This window comes from Artemia franciscana, chromosome 14, assembly GCF_032884065.1.
Source record: "Artemia franciscana chromosome 14, ASM3288406v1, whole genome shotgun sequence".
In the NCBI taxonomy this organism is placed as follows: Eukaryota; Metazoa; Arthropoda; class Branchiopoda; order Anostraca; family Artemiidae; genus Artemia; species Artemia franciscana.
Window position 1 is genome coordinate 20,319,154 of NC_088876.1, and position 24,523 is coordinate 20,343,676.

Here is a 24,523-nt window from a genome sequence, read left to right on the forward strand (position 1 = left end):
TTGAAGAAGGAAAGTTTTAGTGGTTCACAGCATAAGCAATTTCAACAGTGAAAAGTTTGTTTTTTCTACTAATCTATAATTAAGAGAAGGAGACAACGTATTTCAAATAATAAAACACCTGGAAATCTTGTATCGTACACGGATTATAAGTCCTCTATGATCTTTCAGTGCCACAAAATGTCTGTGTGTATAATCGAAAACTTTCATCACTTATATCCCTTGACCCAGTGGGTTTGGGGACTATGCTATCCTTAAACGCATGTTTGTTTGATCTTTTGGTCGTTTTGAACAAAGTGGCCATCTCAAAATTTGACTGGATATCTTTGGGGGCTAAGACGGTTGGTGGCTAGAAAGAGCGTGGAAGAGGGGCTGACTACCCTTTCGTTTTAAACTATTAATTTAGGCTCATTAGCACATTAACTAGTAAAATAATTAATTAGACTAATGATTTTGGTTTACACCTTAACCTGTTATCACTTTATAAACTATTGGTGATGCTAAACTATTGATCGAAGTTAAGAACAAAATTATTTACTTTATGTAAAACTTTTGCTTTTGCTTACCCACGGCTATTTGAAACTTTTTCTTAATGTTTAAAAGTTTTATAACGACACAATTCATGAATATGAATAGTAAATTACGCAATTAAATGGCAAGAAAACCCTAAAAGTAGTAATTGCTTATAGCTTCTTTCCAAGTACTTTTTCTTCCAAAGACGTGCAATTTTTATGACTATTGCCTCTAACAGCTGCAAAGCTCCAATTCTGTTCTTTTCTTAAAAGTTCTAAGAAATGAAACTATTGTTTAATGGACCATTTCTTGCAATAAGAGCAGAAGAAATCAAGCATGAGAGAAGGAGAGAAAAAAAAAATTAAAGGCGTTAAGGTACAAACATTAATTCCACACATGAACCAAAGAACTCGAAAACTTGTCGACCATTTCTTTTTCTTTTTTATGGCTACGGTTTTCGATTGTTTGAAGAAGGAAATTTGTGCAAAAACCTATAAGGGTCGCGGCAAAACGAACAAGTGACGCACTTACTTTCAAAGACACAATTACCTAAATTCCCCGGCTTTAGAATTTCCCCAAAATCTTTTTTTTTCATTGTTTTTACCCAAATAGCTTTATCAATAAGAGTATTTAAAAAAAGTTCAATTAGATTTGCCAATTCTTTACATTTCCATACAAAATGCAAAAGGTTTTCTCCAATACCCCAACACATTGGGCAAATTAAGGACTATTTTTGCTGCCTGACATAACTCATACACTTCCTTCTTTCTCCAAGTGGTAACTACTCCCCTTTTATACTTTTTAAATAAACCAGTTCATCTCCCAATACATCTGTCTTAAAATGAATTTCTCCCTCCCATGCTTATTTAACCTATACGTACACTTCTAGTGTCCAACGAATTCAGAGATATAAGCCTAGAATATAACATAGTAGACGTTCAAAAAAGGCAGTTTGAGCAAATAAATGAGGAGTGGCATGTCTTAGACTGTGTTACTGCATGACAAATTTGTAAAAATGTATGATATATTGGAATATCTGTTTATGTCTGTGGTAGTTACACATTCCTGTCATTTTTATATAACTGAGATTATAAGGTATATATGTTAAAATTTAGCTTTCAATATAAAATTTTTATTCAGTACCATGGTTTGATTACAAAAGACAAAACTTTTTTAGCAATATCGGCACCTGTCTTCGATTGTTGACACCTCTTTGAGCACTGTTTGCTGTGGTTTTGAATTAATAACTGTGCGCTTATTTTCATTCATATCGAAGTAGATTCCTTACAGATTAAAATCCCCTCCTCATCTTTTGGTTAAATTAAAAATTCATCGATAACTATTTCTTCTGCAAAATAAATTCGTGAAAAAAGATTAATAAGTTCTGCGAAAAACGTTCTGTTCAGTAGCAATCAGATTCACTGGGTAACATTCTAGACAACCTGGTATGAAAACCTAAGGTGATGGGCTGTCTATCTTACTACCTGTTAACTAAGACTAATCACTTTTTCTTTATCCATACGGTCTCAAAAATTACTAAAATTGATATATACCCAAGAATCACATAGCCAGGGCTCCATATCATGAGGGTTTGAACTATTCTGGTGCAATGGTATGGTCTTCTATTCGGTCATGTTGTTGCTTATAGGCATCCAAGTGCATAGACGACTGATAACCTTACGAATGGTAGTGGGATGGCTGGGGCTCAGAAATATCAAAGTCTTAAAACAGGTCTGCTTACAATTGAATCTTCTGAGTAAAGTTTGTATCATAGTTTGCGTCATGGCGGAGGCAGCTTAGAGACGAGAAGACACTGATTTCAAAATCTTTTTTTCTATAAATTGATCAACATTCTAATGGTAAATCTTGAGCTAGGAATCGTAGTAAATGGTACGATAGCCTACGAATCTCTCAGTGGGATTTCTTCTAGGAGAAACCTTGGCTTAAACGTCTGGGAAGAAGATGTTAATCGTTAGTCTGTACTGCGTTGTCAGGGTGATCTGCCAAGCCGTAAACTGTCCATAAAAAACTTCCAACGGTCAAAGTAAAAAAAAAATTCAAAAGATTTTGAAATATTCACATACCGAAATTGAACCTGGGCCAGTATGTTGCTGTTTTCCTGCTCAGACTCTCATTTTACAACACAGTAACAAAATTTCGTGGTACCGAATTGTAGTAAATAGCGACTCGACCCAGTAGTAAACGAAATAAAAAAAAATAATTTTGATAAGAATCGATAAATCAAAAGAATTGGCCTTTTATGATTATTCCAAATATATAAAATTCATTAAGCTTAATGTAACCCATTAAAAGCTACGAGCCTGGGAGCATTTACCTGATTTTGAAAAAAGAAGAAAAACGTCCCCAAAAAATCCTAAGATGTTAATAATAATCGCACCGTCAGATTCAGCATATCAGAGATTCTTACTGTAGAAGTTTCAAGTTCCTATCTACGAAAATGTGGCATTTTAATTTTTTGTCAGAAGAAAAATCATGGATGCATGTATATTTGTTGTTGTTTTTTGTTGTTGTTTTTGTTTTTTTGGGGGGGGGTTCACAAGATTGATCGTTTCAAGCTAATGGTTCTAGAAAACAGGAGAGGGCTGATTGAAATGGAACTTTAAAGTTCTAATGCTTTTTTAAGTGAATGAAAAATCGGAGGGCAGCTAGTCCCCCTAATATGCCCGTTTTTCCACAAAGACATCCAACCAAAATTTGGACATAATAATTAGGTTTAGCGTAGTTAAAAACTCCAGTAACTATGCCTTTGAGGATGACATGAACACCCACAGCCCTTGGGGAAAGGGGTTTAAGTTATGCAATAAACTAATTGTTCACATGTAGCATCTGCTGTATGGTATTGTTTATACTATATTGTATAAATAGTATTATATAGTATATTATTATACAATATTGCATTGTATAGCATACTATATTGTTCAAAACAAATATATATATATATATATATATATATATATATATATATATATATATATATATATATATATATATATATATATATATATATATATATATATATATATATATATATATATATATATATGTATATATATATCTTTTTAGTTTTATACCTTTTTTTAGTTTTTTTAGTTATACCTCATGATTCTAATGATTGCCCTTGAGCTTTGTTGATGGTGATTGCTAATCGAACATTCCCTGTGTCCCAGTCGTCATTTATATATCCCCCTGTGCCCCCCGGCGTCCCCGTTGTAGTTGTGTCCCTGTGTCCCGGTCGTCATTTATATTCCCTGTGTCCCGGTCGTCATTTGTATCCGGGTGTCCCGGTCTGTATATACATTCGTTTTTGAAATGGTATATGATGAAATAAATTTTTGTATTTTTCCCCTTTTTTTCTTTTTAGTTTTTTTTTGGTTTTTACTTTTATTTTTAGTTTTTTTAGTTTTTTTTCTTTTTTCTTTTTAGTTTTTTTTTATTTTTATTTTTTTTTTAGTTTTGTTTTTTTCCTTTATTTTTCATTTTTTTTCTTTTTTTCTTTTTTTTCTTTTTTAGTTTTTTTTAGTTTTTTAGCTTTTTTAGTTTTTTTATTAGTTTTTAGTTTTTTTCTTTTTAGTTTTATGTAGTTTTTACCTTTTTTTTGTTTTTTTAGTTTTTTTTTACTTATGTCCTGGTTGTCATTCATACTCCCTGTGTCCCGGTCGTCATTTGTGTCCCGGTGCTTTGTTGATGATGATTGCTAATCGAACATTACTTGTGTCCCGGTCGCTTTCTCTTTGAGTGTCCCGGTCGTCATTTATATTCCCTATGTGCCGGTGTCCCGGTCGTCATTTGTGTCCCGATGTCCTGGTCTGTAATTTCGTCAGTCGAAAACATGACGTCAGTCGACATACAAATATGACGTCACTCGACACATACACACACACACAGACAACTTATTTATATATATGTAATAGCTGTTGGGGTGGCGCTTCGCGCCCCCCAAGCCCCCCGAGCGCGTAAGTCGTTACGCGCAGTTTGGCGCTATTGTAGTTGTGTCCCTGTGTCCCACCTGTGAATATAGATAGATATATATATATATTTTTTTAACTACGGAAAACTTGCGAATGTACAACATTCTTGGGTGTCCCATTGTCTGTGCATATAAATAGATTGTCAGGTTTACCGGCTCTTGAACATGCAACATATAAGTGTCCATGGGAAAAACAATCTGTATTCAGATCTATACCTCATTATTCTAATGATTGCCCTTGAGCTTTGTTGATGGTGATTGCTAATCGAACATTCCCTGTGTCCTTGTCGTCATTTATATATCCCCCTGTGCCCCCCGGCGTCCCCGTTGTTGTTGTTTCCCTGTGTCCCGGTCGTCATTTGTGTCCCGGTGTCCCAATCTGTAATTTATCTTTGAGTGTCGCGGTCGTCATTTATATTCCCTGTGTCCCGGTGTCCCGGTCGTCATTTTTGTCCCGGTCGTCATTTGTGTTCCGGTGTCCCGGTCTGTCGTCATTTATATTCCCTGTGTCCCGGTCGTCATTTGTGTCCCGGTGCCTTGTTGATGGTGATTGCTAATCGAACATTCCTTGTGTCCCGATCGCTTTCTCTTTGAGTGTCCCGGTCGTCATTTATATTCCCTATGTCCCGGTGTCCCGGTCGTCATTTGTGTCCCGATGTCCCGATGTGTAATTTCGTCAATCAACAAACATGACGTCAGTCGACACACAAACATGACGTCACTCGACACACAGACAACTTATTTTTATATATATAGATGTCCCGGTGTCCCGGTTGTCATTTGTGTCCCGATGTCCCGGTGTGTAATTTCGTCAATCAACAAACATGACGTCAGTCGACACAAAAACATGACGTCACTCGACACACACACAGACAACTTATTTTTATATATATACTAGCTGTTGGGGTGGCGCTTCGCGCACCCCCCCCCAAGCCCCCCCCGCGCGCGTAAGTCGTTACGCGCCATATTAGTTACGCGCCATTGTAGTTGTGTCCCTATGTCCCACCTGTGAATATAGATAGATATATATATATATATATGTTTTTAACTACGTAAAACTTGCGAATATACAACATTCTTTGCTGTCCCATTGTCTGTGCATATAAATAGATTTTCAGGTTTACCGACTCTTGAACATGCAACATATAATGGTCCATGGGAAAACAATCCGTATTCAGATCTATACCTCATGATTCTAATGATTGCCCTTGAGCTTTGTTGATGGTGATTGCTAATCGACCATTCCCTGAGTCGCCATCGTCATTTATATATCCCCCTGTGCACCCCGGCGTCCCCTTTGTAGTTATGTCCCTGTGTCCCGGTCGTCATTTATATTCCCTGTGTCCCGGTCGTCATTTGTGTCCCGGTGTTGCAGTCTGTGATTTCTCTTTGAGTGTCCCGGGCGTCATTTATATTCCTTGTGTCCCGGTGTCCCGGTCGTCATTTATATCCCCCTGTGCCCCCCGGCGTCCCCATTGTAGTTGTGTTCCTGTGTCCCGGTCGTCATTTATATTCCCTGTGTCCCGGTCGTCATTTGTATCCCGGTGTCCCGGTCTGTATATACATTCGTTTTTTAGTTTTGTTTTTCTCCTTTATTTTTTTCCTTTTTCTTTTTTTTCTTTTTTAGTTTATTTAGATTTTTAGATTTTTTAGTTTTTTTATTAGTTTTTAGTTTTTTTGTAGTTTTTACCATTTTTTTAGTTTTTTTAGTTTTTTTTTATACTTATGTCCTGGTCGTCATTCATACTCCCTGTGTCCCGGTCGTCATTTGTGTCTCGGTGCTTTGTTGATTGCTAATTTATATTATATTTATATTTATATTTTTTATGTTTATTAATATTTTTTTAGTTTTCTTTTTCTCTTATTTTTCAGTTTTTTCCTTTTTTTTAGTTTTTTCTTTTTTAGTTTTTAGTTTTTTTTTGTTTTTTACCTTTTTTTAGTTTTTTTAGTTTTTTAGCTTTTTTAGTTTTTTTTATTAGTTTTTAGTTTTTTGTTTTAGTTTTTGCCTTTTTTTAGTTTTTTCAGTTTTTTTTAGTTTTTAGTTTTTTACCTTTTTTTAGTTTTTTTTAGTTTTTTAGCTTTTTTAGTTTTTTTTCTTTTTAGTTTTTTTTGTAGTTTTTACCGTTTTTAGTTTTTTTCTTCTTTTGTATTAGTGTGAAATAATTCAGACGTCATATGCGGACAAACACGACGTCACTCGACAGACAGACAGTTTTTTTAGTTTTTTTAGTTTTTTTTTTTTACTTATGTCCTGGTCGTCATTTATACTCCCTGTGTCCCGGTCGTCATTTGTGTCTCGGTGCTTTGTTGATTGCTAATTTATATTATATTTATATTTATATTTTTTATATTTATTAATATTTTTTTAGTTTTCTTTTTCTCTTATTTTTCAGTTTTATCCTTTTTTTTAGTTTTTTCTTTTTTAGTTTTTAGTTGTTTTTTGTTTTTCACCTTTTTTTAGTTTTTTTAGTTTTTTAGCTTTTTTTAGTTTTTTTATTAGTTTTTAGTTTTTTTTTAGTTTTTGCCTTTTTTTAGTTTTTTCAGTTTTTTTTAGTTTTTAGTTTTTTACCTTTTTTTAGTTTTTTTTAGTTTTTTAGCTTTTTTAGTTTTTTTTCTTTTTAGTTTTTTTTTGTAGTTTTTACCTTTTTTAGTTTTTTTTCTTCTTTTGTATTAGTGTGAAATAATTCAGACGTCATATGCGGACAAACACGATGTCACTCGACAGACAGACAGACAGACATAACCCACAAACAACTTATTTTTATATATATTTATTCATATTTTTTTAGTTTTCTTTTTCTCTTTTATTTTTCAGTTTTTTCCTTTTTTTAGTTTTTTTCTTTTTTAGTTTTTAGTTTTTTTTAGTTTTTTACCTTTTTTTAGTTTTTTTTAGTTTTTTTAGTTTTTTAGCTTTTTTAGTTTTTTTATTAGTTTTTATTTTTTTTGTAGTTTTTGCCTTTTTTTATTTTTTTCAGTTTTTTTTTAGTTATTAGATTTTTACCTTTTTTTAATTTTTTTTTAGTTTTTTAGCTTTTTTAGTTTTTTTTTCTTTTTAGTTTTTTTTGTAGTTTTTACCTTTTTTAGTTTTTTTCTTCTTTTGTATTAGTGTGAAATAATTCAGACGTCATATGCGGACAAACATGACGTCACCTGATCCACAGATCCACACACAGACAACTTATTTTTATATATATACTAGCTGTTGGGGTGGCGCTTCGCGCCACCCCAACACCTAGTTGGTGGGGGCGCTTCGCGCCCCCCCCAAGCCCCCCCGCGCGCGTAAGTCGTTACGCGCCATAATAGTTACGCGCCATTGTAGTTGTGTCCCTATGTCCCACCTGTGAATATAGATAGATATATATATATGGTTTTAACTACGTAAAACTTGCGAATATACAACATTCTTTGCTGTCCCATTGTCTTTGCATATAAATAGATTGTCAGGTTTACCGACTCTTGAACATGCAACATATAATGGTCCATGGGAAAACAATCTGTATTCAGATCTATACCTCATGATTCTAATGATTGCCCTTGAGCTTTGTTGATGGTGATTGCTAATCGACCATTCCCTGTCCCGGTGTCCCGGTCGTCATTTACATCCCCCTGTTTCCCCCGGTGTCCCCGTTGTAGTTGTGTCCCTGTGTCCCGGTCGTCATTTATATTCCCTGTGTCCCGGGTCCCGGTCGTCATTTGTATCCCGGTGTCCCGGTCTGTATATACATTCGTTTTTTAGTTTTGTTTTTCTCCTTTATTTTTTTCCTTTTTTTTTCTTTTTTAGCTTATTTAGATTTTTAGATTTTTTAGTTTTTTTTATTAGTTTTTAGTTTTTTTTTCTTTTTAGTTTTTTTGTCCCGGTCGTCATTTATATCCCCCTGTTTCCCCCGGTGTCCCCGTTGTAGTTGTGTCCCTGTGTCCCGGTCGTTATTTATATTCCCTGTGTCCCGGTCGTCATTTGTATCCCGGTGTACCGGTCTGTATATACATTCGTTTTTTAGTTTTGTTTTTCTCCTTTATTTTTTTCCTTTTTTTTCTTTTTTAGTTTATTTAGATTTTTAGATTTTTTAGTTTTTTTTATTAGTTTTTAGTTTTTTTTCTTTTTAGTTTTTTTGTAGTTTTTACCTTCTTTTTAGTTTTGTTAATTTTTTTTTTACTTGTGTCCTGGTCGTCATTTATACTCCCTGTGTCCCGGTGCTTTGTTGATTCCTAATCGAACATTCCTTTTGTCCTGGTCGCTTTCTCTTTGAGTGTCGTCATTTATTTTTTTCTTTTTTAGTTCTTTTAGTTTTTACCTTTTTTAGTTTTTTTTTAGTTTTTAGTTTTTTTAGTTTTTTACCTTTTTTTAGTTTTTTTAGTTTTTTTAGTTTTTTAGCTTTTTTATTTTTTTTATTAGTTTTTAGTTTTTTTGCAGTTTTTGCCTTTTTTTAGTTTTTTTAGTTTTTTAGCTTTTTTATTAGTTTTTAGTTTTTTTTGTAGTTTTTGCCTTTTTTTAGTTTTTTTAGTTTTTTAGCTTTTTTATTTTTTTTATTAGTTTTTAGTTTTTTTTGTAGTTTTTGCCTTTTTTTAGTTTTTTCAGTTTTGACGTCACCTGATCCAGTTTTTTCAGGTGACGTCACCTGATCCACGATCCACAGATCCACAGACAACTTATTTTTATATATATAGATAGTTTTTTTTTTTTTACTTATGTCCTGGTCGTCATTTATACTCCCTGTGTCCCGGTGCTTTGTTGATTGCTAATCGAACATTCCTTTTGTCCTGGTCGCTTTCTCTTTGAGTGTCGTCATTTATTAGTTTTTTCCTTTTTTTTTAGTTTTTTATTGGTTTTTACCTTTATTTTAGCTTATTTTTCAGTTTTTTCCTTTTTTTTAGTTTTTTTTTATTTTTTATTTTTTTTAGTTTTTTACCTTTTTTTAGTTTTTTTAGTTTTTTTAGTTTTTTAGCTTTTTTACTTTTTTTATTAGTTTTTAGTTTTTTTTTGTAGTTTTTGCCTTTTTTTAGTTTTTTCAGTTTTTTTTTTAGTTTTTTATTGGTTTTTACCTTTATAGTTTTTTTTAGTTTTTTAGCTTTTTTATTTTTTTTATTAGTTTTTAGTTTTTTTTGTAGTTTTTGCCTTTTTTTAGTTTTTTCAGTTTTGACGTCACCTAATCCAGTTTTTTCAGGTGACGTCACCTGATCCATCCATCCATCCACAGACAGACAACTTATTTTTATATATATAGATAGATAGATACTAGCTGTTGGGGTGACGCTTCGCGCCACCCCAACACCTAGTTGGTGGGGCACTTCGCGCCCCCCAAGCCCCCCCGCGCGCGTAAGTCGTTACGCGCCATATTAGTTATGCGCCATTGTAGTTGTGTCCCTGTGTCCCACCTGTGAATATAGATAGATTTATATATGTGTTTCAAACTACGTAAAAATTGCGCATAAACAACATTCTTGGCTTTCCCATTGTCTGTGCATATACAAAGCCGTATGTACTAATAATGACGTCATATGCAAACGCTCTTTTTACAAACAAACAAACATGCATCCACACAACTCGTTTTTATATAGATAGATAGATAGATAGATACAATACAAATTAACTGCGTAAAACTTGCGAATATGCAACATTCTTCGCTGTCCAATTGTCGCTGCATATAAATACATTGTCAGGTTTACCGACCCTCGAACATGCAACGTACAATTGTCCATGGGAAAAACAATCAGTATTAAGATCTATACCACATTTTTCTAATGATTGACCTTGAGCTTTGTTAATGGTGATTGCAAATGCTAATCGAATTGGGAATTGCAATGTTTTAAATTGAAAAGGCAGATCTGTTGGAATCATGGGAATGCGAGAAATAAGAACAGCCTCACCCTCAAAAGGCTCTGTCAAGATTGTGGCCTCTATTAGGTTTTCCATTGTTTTTTTTACGGCAAGTCGAGTGCCATTGCAAAGCTTTGGTGGGTTTATATTTCTTAAAAGTATTATTGGTACGCCTATTTTTAGTTTTAGCACGTGTGGTGGAAACCCTGAAAGATCTATGGAATTTAAAAATTCAGATGGATAATTAACCGCTTTATTTGGTTCCAAAACTGTGTCGACTGACTTGTAAAGGACTGCCTGGTCTCGAATCTTGGTCAAAACAATATTGTTGATTTCGTGGACGTTTATATTTTTGGGTGCGAGAATCGCTCTTTCACTTAGCCATTTATTATTTTTATAATTTTTTAGAATATTCGGAAATACTTTTTCAATCAATTCATTTTTGGACATCACTAAATTACAGAAATCAGCAGGTAGTTGTATGCGTCCTGAAATTGAGTCTACTGGGAGCTTTCCGTTTCCAATTGTCAGCAATTGATCTGAAAATGTTTGACCAGAGTCATCGTTTTGCAATCGGACACGCATATTTGTAGTTAATTTTAATATTTTTACGTGTGCCCATAAATTAGAATTTTTCAGGCAAGCATTCATTTTGTCTGCAGGAGTTGATCTAGGTATTATAGGTAATGTTTGCCTGAAATCTCCCGCAAGCAATATTAATGTGCTGCCAAAGGGTTTCGACTTCCCTCTCAAATCTTTCAAGCATTGATCCAGAGCCTCGAGCGATTTTTTGTGTGCCATTGTGCACTCATCCCAAATAATAAGTTTGCATTGCTGCAATACTTTACCCATCCCAGATGATTTGGAAATATTACACGTGGGAGTTTCTGTAGAATGTAAATTCAGAGGCAATTTCAAAGCGGAATGAGCAGTTCTTCCACCAGGCAGCAATGTTGTGGCTATTCCGGACGACGCAATTGCCAACGCTATATCATTTTTTGATCGAATTGATGCCAGAATCAGTTTTATCACAAATGTTTTACCAGTACCTCTTGGCGCATCCAAAAAGAAAATGTCTCCAACGTTGTTATCGACACAATGCATTATCGTATCATAAATGTCTTTTTGTTCCGACGTTAACTTGGAAATGTTATTTTGTACATACGACAATAGATCACTCGTACTGTAACTTTGTTCACGATCCAATTCTACACATGTCGAAACAGCAGCGATACGGTTAGGTGAAGGCATTCCCAAATCCTGAAGAGGTTTGTTTGCCATACGTACGCACAAATCTTCTATAATAACTAAAGTGTAGTTATAAATTTCTGATGTGAAATCAAAAGTCATATCTGACGTCTCTAACTGTTTTCGATGGAGTATATCTTCGGACATTTTTGACTTATATTTTTCCCATAACTCTGTAGGAGCTGATGGAGAGCAAATTGTTAAAATGATGCCAAACAATGCACGAATTTGACTTGGGGTTGACGTTTCGCACGCGTCATTGATGCAGTTATCGCAGTGTTGATCATTCTCCAATAAATTCAGAGCTTGGCATGCACTACGGTAAGTGTCATGTATAGTACCGTTTACAGTTCTCAAATACTCAAAGGATGTCGGACCGGGTACATTCACCAAAAGCAGGCGTAGAAAGAAGCATTCATGTTGATTGGGGTGAACGGTGTAGAGTCTTCCTATCGTGGTATCTTTGAAGATGGTAGGTTGGCCGTCGACTGACTTACCCTGTTTTCGACGTTCAAATACTTTATTTTTAGTAATCCACGTGTAATACGAAGGCACTTCAGTATACAGCAGTTTTTTTGCAAAAGAATCATTTTTGCAAAGCGAAAAAAAGCTGTTAATGTTGTATCCGGTGGATTCAGGACTCTTTGTTGCACGTTGGTTTCCGTGAAATAAACACGTTGACCATTCTGTAAATGTACCGCTAAGTGAACAACAGCTGGACTACGTTCATGTATCGGAAATGAAAGAATTCGCCAAACAGTTTCATTACTGCTTATGTATCTTCCAGCCTGATATTGTACGATTTCGTCGAAATCTTTGATTTCGGGCTGCAAGCCAAAAACTGCCATGTCACTGCCTTTGTTGACGTATTTACATATGTATTTGATTGCCTTTACGGAGTTACAGTATTCAACGTTTATGTGTGCATTAAATGTTTTTGATAATAATGGGGAATATGGAACAACCCACTGGTTATCTACTTCGATGGTGGTACCGTTACGCTTCTTTATTATTGCTGTTTTACCGCCATCTTCAGTAGATCTTCTTCTATATTGTGGGTAACCATCATTGCCAGTAATTGTGTTTGATACTAAAAGTCGAGGATATTGCTTTGTGCACCTTCCTTTGGCCATGCATGGTGAATTTTCGTTCAGTGCACCGCAAGGTCCATGTATCATATTTTTTACAATAATATCATGTAACCCCTTATCGACGTTTTTATCAGGTATTTCAGCGGAAATCACATCATCAATTTCGTTCGAAGTAATTTTTTTATGTAGCCAGATTAGTATATGTGCGTGTGGTAAACCTCGTTTTTGCCATTCCACTGAGTACATCCAGCATCGCACTGACCCAAACACTTCAAGTTTTACTCTGTAGTTTATCAGTGATTTCAACTTTTGCCGGAAGACACGGGCCGTAATGTCATGCCTATGAACCGCCGATTGTCCTTGAAGTAAAAGCTGCAGTATCTCGTCCCAAGATTGATTACATGTAAATGTAATAAATAAATCTGGACGACCATAGAGACGAACATACGCAATAGCATCTTGAGCATATTCATGCATATGACGGGAACTGCCAGCATATGACGAAGGTAAAATTGTTAATCTTCCAACGTTTGTGGTATTACCGTCATTTATAACTGCATCTCGCAAATGAATGTATTGTTCAGAGCGGAGCTTGGTCTGATTCAGGCGGATATATAGCAAACGTTCTGATTCAATTTTAGCATACATATCAACGACAAATTGGTGAAACAATTCACGGCATTTTAAAATATAATTTTCTTCATCCTGCCGAATCATTAGTCTATAGGAATAATAATGAATTGCACTGCATTTCTTATTCATTTCTTTGTTAGTGGCTGGATTCATCAATTTAATATTAAAGTGATAGCCGTCGGCTCCATCCCAAAAAATGATAGGATATTGTAGGGCATCGTAGCATCGATGAGTTTCAGCAATTCTTAACAACTGAGCGTTTCGCTTGTGAAGAATAATATCTCGAGGTAAAAACTGATCACCGACCATAACGATTGCCACTTCGTCGATAGTTGGAGCATTGTGTCTACGCACATGTTGGCCAGGAGGCGTTTTGTCAGCGGAAATAACAATTTTATGCGTATCAGTAGGCATCAAATCGATGGCTGTTTTGAACAGACGCACTAAATTATTATTTTCGTGGAAAAGATGTTGCAATTGGGAAACGATTGTCCTTTCAACGTTGGGAGAAATTTCGCAACGTGCATTCAATTCAGAATTTCTATCACTGATGAAGTACAATTGTAAAAATTTATGATTCTCGCCTGAGAATGGTAGAAGGGACCCTGCTCTATGATAAATTTGCCCTTTTACTTTGAAAGTAGACATAAATTGATCTGGATTTTCGATTTGGGCTCCAAACGACGTCATTTGGAAACATGAGTTGTATTTTCTGATTTTTGACAAAAAACACTTAGATTCTGACGTAGTTCCAGTAAGGAAAGTCTTCAATGGCTCTGGTGGTGCAGCCAATAGAGGAAGTTTAACTTTTCCTGAGGCGCAACACATTCCCATTGTTTCACCATTGAATTTCAAGGCCTTACAGGGACAAATTTTAGACATTGTCCCGATTTGAACACATCTACTCAAGCTATAATCATCGACTGGGTTGTACCTGAATGCCAGGCGATAACTTTCAGGTTGCTCTGATTCCTCGGCACGCTTTCTTTTCTTACTTTCTCTATCAGCAGCAAGCCTGATTTCTTGCTGTTCTTGTGATTCCTCGGCACGCTTTCTTTTCTTACTTTCTCTATCAACAGCAAGCCTGATTTCTTGCTGTTCTTGTAATTCCTCGGCAGGCCTTCTTTTTTCACTTTCTCTTTTAGCAGCAAGTCTGCTTCCGCGTTGCTCTGGTAGTTCCTCGGCACGCTTTCTGTTCTTTCTTTCTCTATCAGCCTCAAGCCTGTTTCCTTGCTGTTCTTTTGATTCCTTGGCACGCTTTCTGTTCTTTCTTTCTCTATCAGCCTCAAGCCTGTTTCCTTGCTGTTCTTTTGATTCCTCGGCACGCTTTTTGTTCTTTCTTTCTCTATCAGCCTCAAGCCTGTTTCCTTGCTGTTCTTTTGATTCCTCGGCACGCTTTCTTTTCTGACTTTCTCTATCAGCAGCAAGTTTTTTGGCATAGACTCTTTGATCATCTTCATCGCCTTTTGCCATTGTAAGTTCATCAGTCATTTTAAACTTAAACATTAATAGATTTCTACGTGAACATATGTCTTAAATATCTTGAATGACGTCACCGTCAAAGCAAAAATGACGACAACTAATTTCATGACGTCAGTCAACACAGAAACATGACGTCACCTGACAGACAGACAGACACACAGACAGACAACTTATTTATATATATATATATATATATATATATATATATATATATATATATATATATATATATGTATATATATATATATATATATATATATATATATATATATATATATATATATATATATGTATATATATATATATATATATATATATATATATATATATATATATATATATATATATATATATATATATATATAACATACAAATAATAATAGTATATTATTTAGATATAGCATTAGGGAGGAATCATAACATCCATACTTTTCCTTTTATATTTGTGGGTGCTAAATGAAAGTTAGCAGAAGATTTGGCTTTGAGAATGCTCTTTTTGAGGCTTGTGGTGCTCCTCTCAACTTATGGAAAGATCTACTAACCCTCTTCTCCAATTGCTGATGCACAACTATTTGCCACGGCAACTAAATTCTAAGGAGGCTTAAATGAATAAACTCGGCTGATTGAAGCTTTTAATTGCTATTAATATTTTTCTTTTTTTCAATATGCTAAATATAGCTTTAGGAACGCATGCACAACAGTACGTCATTTTGGTCTTTGACACTGGGGAGTTGAATAGCTTTCCAATAATTTTAAATTGATTGGCAATCTCGTAATTTTACTGTGGGCGTGAAATGTTTTTGCTACGAAATAGTAAAAGGTACTACTTTGCTGCAACGTGACCTTTTACTACATTAAAAGAGCACTACAACTTCCGATTTTCATTCGAATTAGCCCCCCTCCAATATCTTAGAAGTAGTAGCTTGATAAGAACACCCTTGGGCAACGAAAAAAACACGAGTTCGCTAACAACCTTCTTGAAAAAAGAACCAAATTAGCTTTTTTGTAGACAGTAAAAATCATAAATCTGGTGGGAGTGGTGGGGTTGGAAATGGGTAAAAAATGTTCTAGTTCCTGTTTAGCTGTATCTAAAGTGAGAACGTAGGGATGGCTGACAAGGCCGAAATTCTCACAATTTCTTAAGAGTAAAATTTGGAAATGACATACGTATCTGAGTAAATCAAAAGACTTTATATGCACCTGATTAAAAAAAAAATATTTACAACATTTTGAAAATAACTTCAGTGATCCCGTAAATAATTTGAAAAACTATGGGAGAACAGGGACTCAAATGGATTTAAACTTTGACTCTGGAAGGCGAGCGGAGGTAAATCAAACTACACAATATTGTATCCATGTCATCAAAAAAGGATTTAAACAATATCTTGATAAAGACTTAGGGACGGAGCTGATGCTTTTATTTGCTGTTGTAAACAGAAAAGGGAAGAACAAGAAAAAAGAAAAATTTGATGCTGGTAAAAAGGAAAAGGACTGAAGAATTTTCGCCTTTAATCAACTTTAAAACTGCGTTTTTACACTTCAAGATCTAGAGAACTTATCCTTTATGAACGGTTAAGTAATTGGGATAAATCAAAGAAATTGTGTGTTGCGAGGATCTCAGAATACCAAATCTGCGATATATTAGAAACACCTTAGGACATAAGATTGAAACTTTCGATAAGTTTTGAGGGGGGGAACAAGAGGAGCTTGGACTATAGCTTAGAAGCATGGGTAGAAATAAATCAAAAGACATTATAAGCATTCGGGTTATCAAAATATCGGCTCTTCAGCATCCTGGGAATGGGAACCGACCTTTGGAATAGAAAATTGAAAGTTTAATTGTTTTTTTTCGGAGTCGAAGATTATGTGAGGGCAGCCGGCCCCCTCCCATGTTCTGTTTTGCTACTTCCCTTTCCCTGCAGCCCCAATGCATCTGATTAAAACTTTGTAATTGTCATTTTGTTCAAAAGTCGAAAGGCAATTGCCATTTTGTTGAAAGGTGCAACAAATATGCTTTTGGGAATGGCGTGACCCACACTTCCCGTGAGGCAAAGACCGTAAGATATGCAAGTCACTAATTGTTTACACGCGTGGTTTAAATTGGGTTTTGCTTTGGCGGTCGGATTGAAATTTCGAGACGTTATGTGTAGGGATAGGGGATCAAGCGTGCTTCTATTTTTTACTTAGGGAGGGGACCGTAGGGATTAAATGACACTGTGTTTATCCATGTAATCAAAATAGCATGACAGCAATATTTATTGAATGGATTGGTTTTAAACTAAAACTTTTTGGCAGTTTTTAATAAATGTAATTAATTAACTCGTTTCATAGATGACCCAGAAATTTGTCTTTTGAAACAAACAATCAGTCACAAATATAGCACAATTAGATTCATATAATAAAATGGGGGATCAATATTCATCCTAGTTCAAAGTTGCATCAGGATGAGCGTCAGGGTGGCATTGCCCTTAAGGAGACCAAAAATCTGGAAGATTTTCTGGCATTTGAATAACATTCCCCCTCCCTAACCACCAGTAAATTTATAGTAAAATTGTTATTTAAATGTGTTGCACAAAATTACTATTTTTCTTAAATTCTAATGGAATATACTATTTTAGTCTAAAATTTAAATAGCTAGTCGAAATCGTTATTCTTTTGCAGAAACAGAACTTTAAAATATATTCTAGAAACAGTACTTTTTATATATTTCTTATTAACCAATAAAAAAAAACTTTTTGCCTAAAAACGAACAGAAATGAATAAAAAGAATCAAACATAAAGTTTTTTCAGAAAAAGTGAAGAGCTATGTTACAACCAAAGACGAGCAGAAATAAAGTCATGTAATAATTCAAAACGAACCAAAATTACAATCAATGAATAAATGAGACAAAAAAAACGGAAGCTAAAATGGACAAGTTAAACTTCTAACGGACAGAAGTTACAACAAACAGGATTAGGGTCAACACCCCCTAAGCCTTCTATAGGTCAGAGTGTCTTTTGCGCTTTCCTGAAAAAAAAATATTTTGAGCAGTCTTGATTTTTACTATAACATAAACAACAACGCAACAACAACAAAAATAATAATATCTCTGTTTAACCTCAGCCGATCAAGGTTTAAAAATAAGAGTGGTCCTATCTATCCCTTTCCCTCTCTATTGAAAATTTAAAACGTGTTGATTGTTATTTGCATTTTGTTGAAAATTCCCGTTTTGAACAGTTTGTACTGTTCAACTGTTTTGAACAATTTGTTTGGTTGTTGTTGTTTTTTATCCTTTTTTTGTCGAAACATCAACGACAAAATTGAAAGAAAATCTGCAGAACAAACAAGATTATAAAAAAAAAGTCCTAGTGAAGCTGGACTGATTGTCTGATATATCATACAGCATTCTGAGAATCTCAGCAATTTTGTTTTCAACAAAGCATTTGTTTGGTTGTTGTTGTTTTTTATCCTTTTTTTTGTCGAAACATCAACGACAAAATTGAAAGAAAATCTGCAGAACAAACAAGATTATGAAAAAAAAGTCCTAGTGAAGCTGGACTGATTGTCTGATATATCATACAGCATTCTGAGAATCTCAGCAATTTTGTTTTCAACAAAGCACAAATGACACTCAGGCCCTAAGCAGGCTTAACGAGCATTAGGCCTTCTCCTGTTTGTGGTAGTTTCTGTTTGTCTCAAGTTGGACTGGATTATACATTTTTATTCTTGTTTCTTCGGGCCTCATTTATTTATTGCTGGTAATTTGTGTTCATTTTAAATTTGAATTATTATATCTCTTAATTTCTGCTCGTCTGGATTTTAATGTAGCTCTTTACTTTTCATTTGAAATACCTAATTTCTGAGTTTTTTTTTAATTAGTTAAATAACAAACCATCGGTAGAACAATAGCGCTACCTATGGAAAGATTGAAGTGGGCACAATGCGCTATTTTTCTTTTCACCAAGGGACTTCGCATGAAATGTCTTGTCATTGAAATTCCAGAAGGGGCTCAAGCACCCCTTCCATGCAATATTACTATTGGTGCTACTTGTCCAACATACTTGAAAGATCCAAAGACAGTGTCTCTTGGGAAGACGACCCCTCCCCACAGCCCTTGGGGTAAGGGCTGCAAGTTTTACAATTAGCCCGTTGTTTACATTTAGTATTTTTTATTGGAAAATGAGGGCACGTTTGACCTTTTGTGTCCAAAAGGCCAAGGGCATTCAGTTGAAGTTTTCAGGGAATATTGAGGGGTGTTGAACTAGATCAAAGCACACTATTTGCATGCGGTAGTTTTCATTAAGATCACTTGATGTTTTGGGGGTGTTTTGCCCCTTTTCTAAAAATTGGAAAAATTTTCTCAGGCTCGTAACTTTAATTGTGTAACGTTAAATTTGACAAAGCTTATATATTTTGAATAAGCGTAAAAATTCGATTCTTTTGAGGTATCTGTTGTTATCAAGACTCTGTTTATAGAGTTTTGATTTCTATTGAGCCGTATTGCTCCTTACTTACAGTTCGTTACCACGAACTGTTTAATACTGACTCTCCGCATGCAGCCATTTGGTGGTTTCACATGGTTGAAAAACAGTTTAGTTTAAAAAGAAGTATACATATTTTATTTTCAGACGTCACGTATACGAAGTACCATTACGTCGTTGTCTCGCCTTAGCGGGGCTACGAATTTCCGGGTGTCGCCGAATTTGTCCTTATGAATATGATCCTGTTTGTGCCACGGACGGAAAAACGTATTCAAATGAATGTTTCCTCCAGCTTGAAAACTGTCGCTCTAGATCCTTGGTGAAAAAATTCCATCATGGGAAGTGTGGTGAGCCTTCCAAAAAACAGAGAAATTTCTTGTATTGAATAGAAACTGTGATTATTTAGGAACTAGTGTTAATGTATTTGTACAGGGTTCAATTGTCCTCGAACATATTTATTTTTAACAGAATCATTTATATTTGGTTTGTTTTGTATTCGAAGGGCAAATATTTTGCATTTATTATATGACCTTCTTCATTATGCGACTTCTCACAGAATGTTCCAAGACTTTCTTTGTACGGGCCTATTGTGTATTTTTATGTTTTTAACTTTCATATGTAGCCGATTAGGTGTTCGTTTTTACAATCTTACGGACGGAATACCTTAAAAGAATTAAAAGATAACAAATAATTATTCGTACAATAAATGATTAAGAAGGTACAAGTGATGCTGGCGCAAATCAGCCAAAAAATATAATACAATTTATTCGTTTTACATTTGTAAGTTTTCTTTAAAACAGGATCATTTTGATTTCCAGAACTTAACTAAGTCAAGGATGTCATAAATATATTTAGATGAACAAAAGGCATTTTTTTTTTTAATATCAGCCATATTTGACTTTACAGAGTCACTTTAAAGTCATTTGGCTTCATAAAGCAACTGTAATTCATATGCCAAATCACATTTGTGTTTCAGTTTTAAAATGATATTGAACTGCTATAAAAGAAAGTTTATTCAACTACACCAAACTTTCTATCATCTGTGTGTGGAACATGGATATGGGAAAAGCATTGGTGTATTCCTAGTTTTAACTTTATTGTAAATTTAAAGCCACTCATCTGAGAAACAAATTCGTTGCTCGATAGAACGATTTCTCGCTTGATTGTACCTCTTTATGTGTCTGAACTTTTTGACCCGGATTTTTGTATAAATTCAATTTGTGAAAAGAAAATGTTCCTTAATAAAATAAATCAGATTCGATGTATGACATCCAAGAATTGTTTTTCGATGTTTTCGCGTGGTTAAGCATTCGTACAGATGCTCTCGGTAAATCAAGCAAAACAACAATTCCCTCGCTGCCTGGAAATGTTTTAAGCCTTGGAAATTCGTAGAAAGGCCTTATTAATCTGAAAATTTGAAAGTTAGAATAACATTTGCCATGTATTTCTGTTTGTTATGTCCTATTTTATTAAGTCTTTCTTGTACGTAAATTTTTCAGCTGATATTTTGAAAAGAATCAAATGCGTTTAAAGATTAGCTATAATGTTATGGTAGGGGTGCTTGTGTATTGCTATGTAAAGCCTGGCATTATGCACTAGCTTAAATTGATTTAAGTTACGGTATTTTCGTGCTCCCAGGTCAACGTAGCGCAGGGTTCTTTACTTAACTTAAGAAACCAGTGAAGTTCCTGAGATATTCAAGATACATTATTTTGACAACATGGATACATACTGTTTCTTTGGATTTAATTCAATATCCCCGTCTGGATTTCCTTAAGATTTTAACTAATACACAGAAAGTGGACTTAGCCTGTATCTTTAGGTTGAGTTACCTTTCGAAGTTTCCAAGGTGTTTTCAGTGAAGGCAAAAAATCCATCTTTAAAAAAGACAATTCACCAAACTAAACTTCTCAGAGGGGTTTTAACTGAGTTTTTTTACTTGTATTGTGGCAGTGTTGGGGGGGGGGGGCAAAACTGACATTGTCTACGAGCGTTGAACACCCTAACTATGCCTTTGCTTAAGACAGATAACCATTAACGGTTTGTAAAGGACTTCTGGACTTAAAATGAACAAAGAAATGATTATCAGCAAAATGTGAACAGACTAGTTAGGAGATATTTTAGCTGATGCACGAAAATACTGATGGTTTTATTTTTTTTTTCTCCAAAAATTATAGATTATTGTATGAGATTAGGGTTTTTTACAGTAATTCCCATGGGGATGTAGCTTAAAGGGTACATACTAACGTAAAAAAATATTCAAGACTTGAGGAAATTAGTATAACGCAAGTAATTTGACTTAATTATTTAAATTCCAATGTGAAAGCTTTAAGGTATGTAAATCAATCTTTTTAGACTTAATCTGAAAATATGTCTGACCAATATTTGCGTTTTGTTTTATCATATTGTAAAAATTTGTTGTTGTATTTATTTTGCCATTTCATAAATAAATAAAATTATTCAAGGTTTTAAATAGTGTCATAAACGTTTCCAGATTAGCTGTAATTTCATGGTAGCATCTGGGTCTAAGCCTCGACTCGTGTTTTTTATAGTCTGCCTATAATAGAAATAATAATCATTGCCGCAGTGATTGCTACAACCTTTTAAGAGCTAACCACAGCCAATAGTAACAAAATGTTTAAAAGTGTGTCTTGAAAAAACTGATCAATGATAAAAATTTTGTATTGGAAATTGATCCAGAAATGATGGCTATTATTTCAATTAATATCAAATGTTAAATATCAATGTGCTTAAATAAATATGTTAAGTTTCATTCTTTAGTTTTAAGTCATAGGGCGGAAAATCAGCAATTTCTGTTAAGAAAATCCGACATGAATTCTATTTCTCCTTCCTGTTTATCCTTTACAAACACTAAAATAGTATTCATTCCATTTACAAACACTAAAATTGTCTTCATTCCATTGTAATTTTAATTTGAGGCTTGATGAAATTATGTTCAGCGGCGTATCATTAGGCATAAGCTATTATGAAGGAGCTACGGTGGATCATTGTGTAGGTAAAGGAGGTATGCTCAAAAAGGTGCTTCTTAGCCCAAACTTCCTAACTCTCTGCGAGCCTTGAGGTGAATATAGAAGTCGGTCTGAAGAGGTGTATTTCGAAACTTCGAAAAACCAGCTGAGGGGATTAACTCTTTCCCTCGAAGTATTGCTGTGTAAAAGTTAAACTTTAATTCAAAGAAGGCTTTTTGAGGGGCTGGTGACCATCCTCTCATTTAGCGTAACAGTGACTACGCTTTTAAAAACGAGCCAGAAATCAAACAAAAGTACAAGTTTTTTAAATGAAAGTAAAGATTGACATTGAAACTTAAAACAAATCGAAATTATTCCGTATATAAAGGGGGTCGTCTCCTCTAAACTTCGCTCTTTAAGATAAAGTTCGATTTTTATTCTTCCGATTCTTTAAAAACGACAGCTTAAACTCTTAAATTTTTTATTTAAATTCTGGTTTAATTATCAAGCGACTCCACTTAAACCGCGTTTAATTGGAGTAAAGAGAATTTATAAAGCGGTATAAAACTCTAGCGTAGAGAGTGAAAGACTGGGGAAGGAGCTGCCAACCTCATATACAGAATAAATGCCGTTCATATTAAGTTTGAATGTCGCTCTCTGCTTTATTTTGAACAATTAATTTAGTTGTTTTTTTTAATTTGGTTCTAGTTAAAATTGAGTAAAATAACGATAAATAAGGCTAGAACTGTTGGCTATCTAAAAAAAATTAAATAGTAGACTTGATTATTTCATTTGTCGGTGCAAAGACTCAAAATTAATTTAATTTCATTTTGAAAAATTCTTGATTCTTAACGAATTTCATTTACACCACTACAAGTACTTCAGACATACCTCGCCTTTGTCCCTGGTAGTGAACCGATCCCATCATGAATAATGAAATGGATTTATCAACCTTCAGCATGCAAAACAGTATAAATGAACGAATTTTTAGAGGGTCTATTCATTCTCAAGGTGGCACTGATTGACAAGGCAAGACAAGGACAAAAAGCATGTGTAGCCAAAGAAGCATTACTGGTCCTCCGAATCTAAGCTGCTCGATGGTGATCCCACAGATCCCGCCCCCTTGTTGTTTTTCATTTTCCGTGGAGTTTTCTGTATATATTCCACTGAAGGGGGATCAGGCTTTGGATGATTATCGCATGTTGTGTGCTCAGCGGACGACAGCAGTTCAGGATCAACATCCGCTCTATCAGCGTTCAGCAGCTTTGCAAAGTATTCCTTGTATCTTTCTAGTTGTATACTTTCATTTTCAAGCACTTTACCAGATTTCGATCTTACTACTCCTGTTTTTGGAGGTTTCCTTTCGCTCAGTTCTCTGTAATTCTTGAACAGGCACATAATATTACCTTTGCAAGCAGATTCTTCCAGTTCATCAGCCTTTTTTATCAACAAATAATTGCTTATCACAGTCAACAAGTTTGGTCCTGGTCCCGTTTAGCCGTCTGTATGTGGGCAAATCACCAGCCATCCGGGCTTTCCTGCGCTGCTTCGTGGCCATTACAAAAATAACTTCTTTGAAGAATAAATAGAAAATTTATAGACACCCAAAAAATAACTATTGCTATCTAAAGCCCTTTTTGTTTTTGATTTCGGTTGAGTTTTTCACTTAGTTTTCTACATTTGGGTTTAAAGCAGAAAGATGATATCCTATGGGCCTCCTAAACGCTTTTTTTATTGTTAATGAATCCGCAAAATTTGACCCCTTCTCTTTCTACTTTTTAAAACAGTAAGAAACTTTAGCTTAAAGAGCGGGGCGTTGAGGAGGAAAAGCCCCTTTCATATACGGAGTAATTTCTGTTCGTTTTAAGGTTTAATGTCGCTCCTTACTTTCCGTTACAAAAACTTGTTTTTTTTATTTAATTTCTGGACGTTTTTGAATTAATGCGTGTTTCGATCTTGGCTCTCCGCACATAAATAATTAAAACGAAATTTGAATATTAATTAATTGCAATTAATCGGAAGATTTTGAGAAAAAAGAAGCGAAGGAGGAGGCCTAGTGGCCCTCCAAGTTTTTGATCACTTAAAAAAGCAGCTAGAACTTTTAATTTTTTACAAACGTTTTCATTGGTGAAAAATATACGTAACTTGCGAATTAACTTACGTAGCGAACTTCTATATTCGTATGTTTTTATTGTGTATATGAGGGGGTTCAATCCTCGTCGATACCTCGCTCTTTACACTAAAACTTAGATTGTGTCCCAATTCCTTAAGAATGACCTCTGAATCACAAAGGCCGTAAAATAAATAGTTGAAATTACTAAAAATA

The 24,523-nt window shown here is 34.5% G+C and overlaps 1 protein-coding gene across 1 annotated transcript in view; it reads left to right on the forward strand.

Annotated features, from left to right (window-relative positions):
• LOC136035434 (agrin-like) overlaps positions 1–22,001 on the forward strand; it is a 225,547-nt gene extending 203,546 nt beyond the window's left edge. Inside the window, exon 9 of the mRNA XM_065717243.1 lies at positions 19,376–22,001. Within this exon, the coding sequence (XP_065573315.1) occupies positions 19,376–19,613 (238 nt within the window). The 3' untranslated portion in view covers positions 19,614–22,001. The remainder of the gene's footprint in view (positions 1–19,375) is intronic.
• Positions 22,002–24,523: the final 2,522 nt, after the last annotated feature.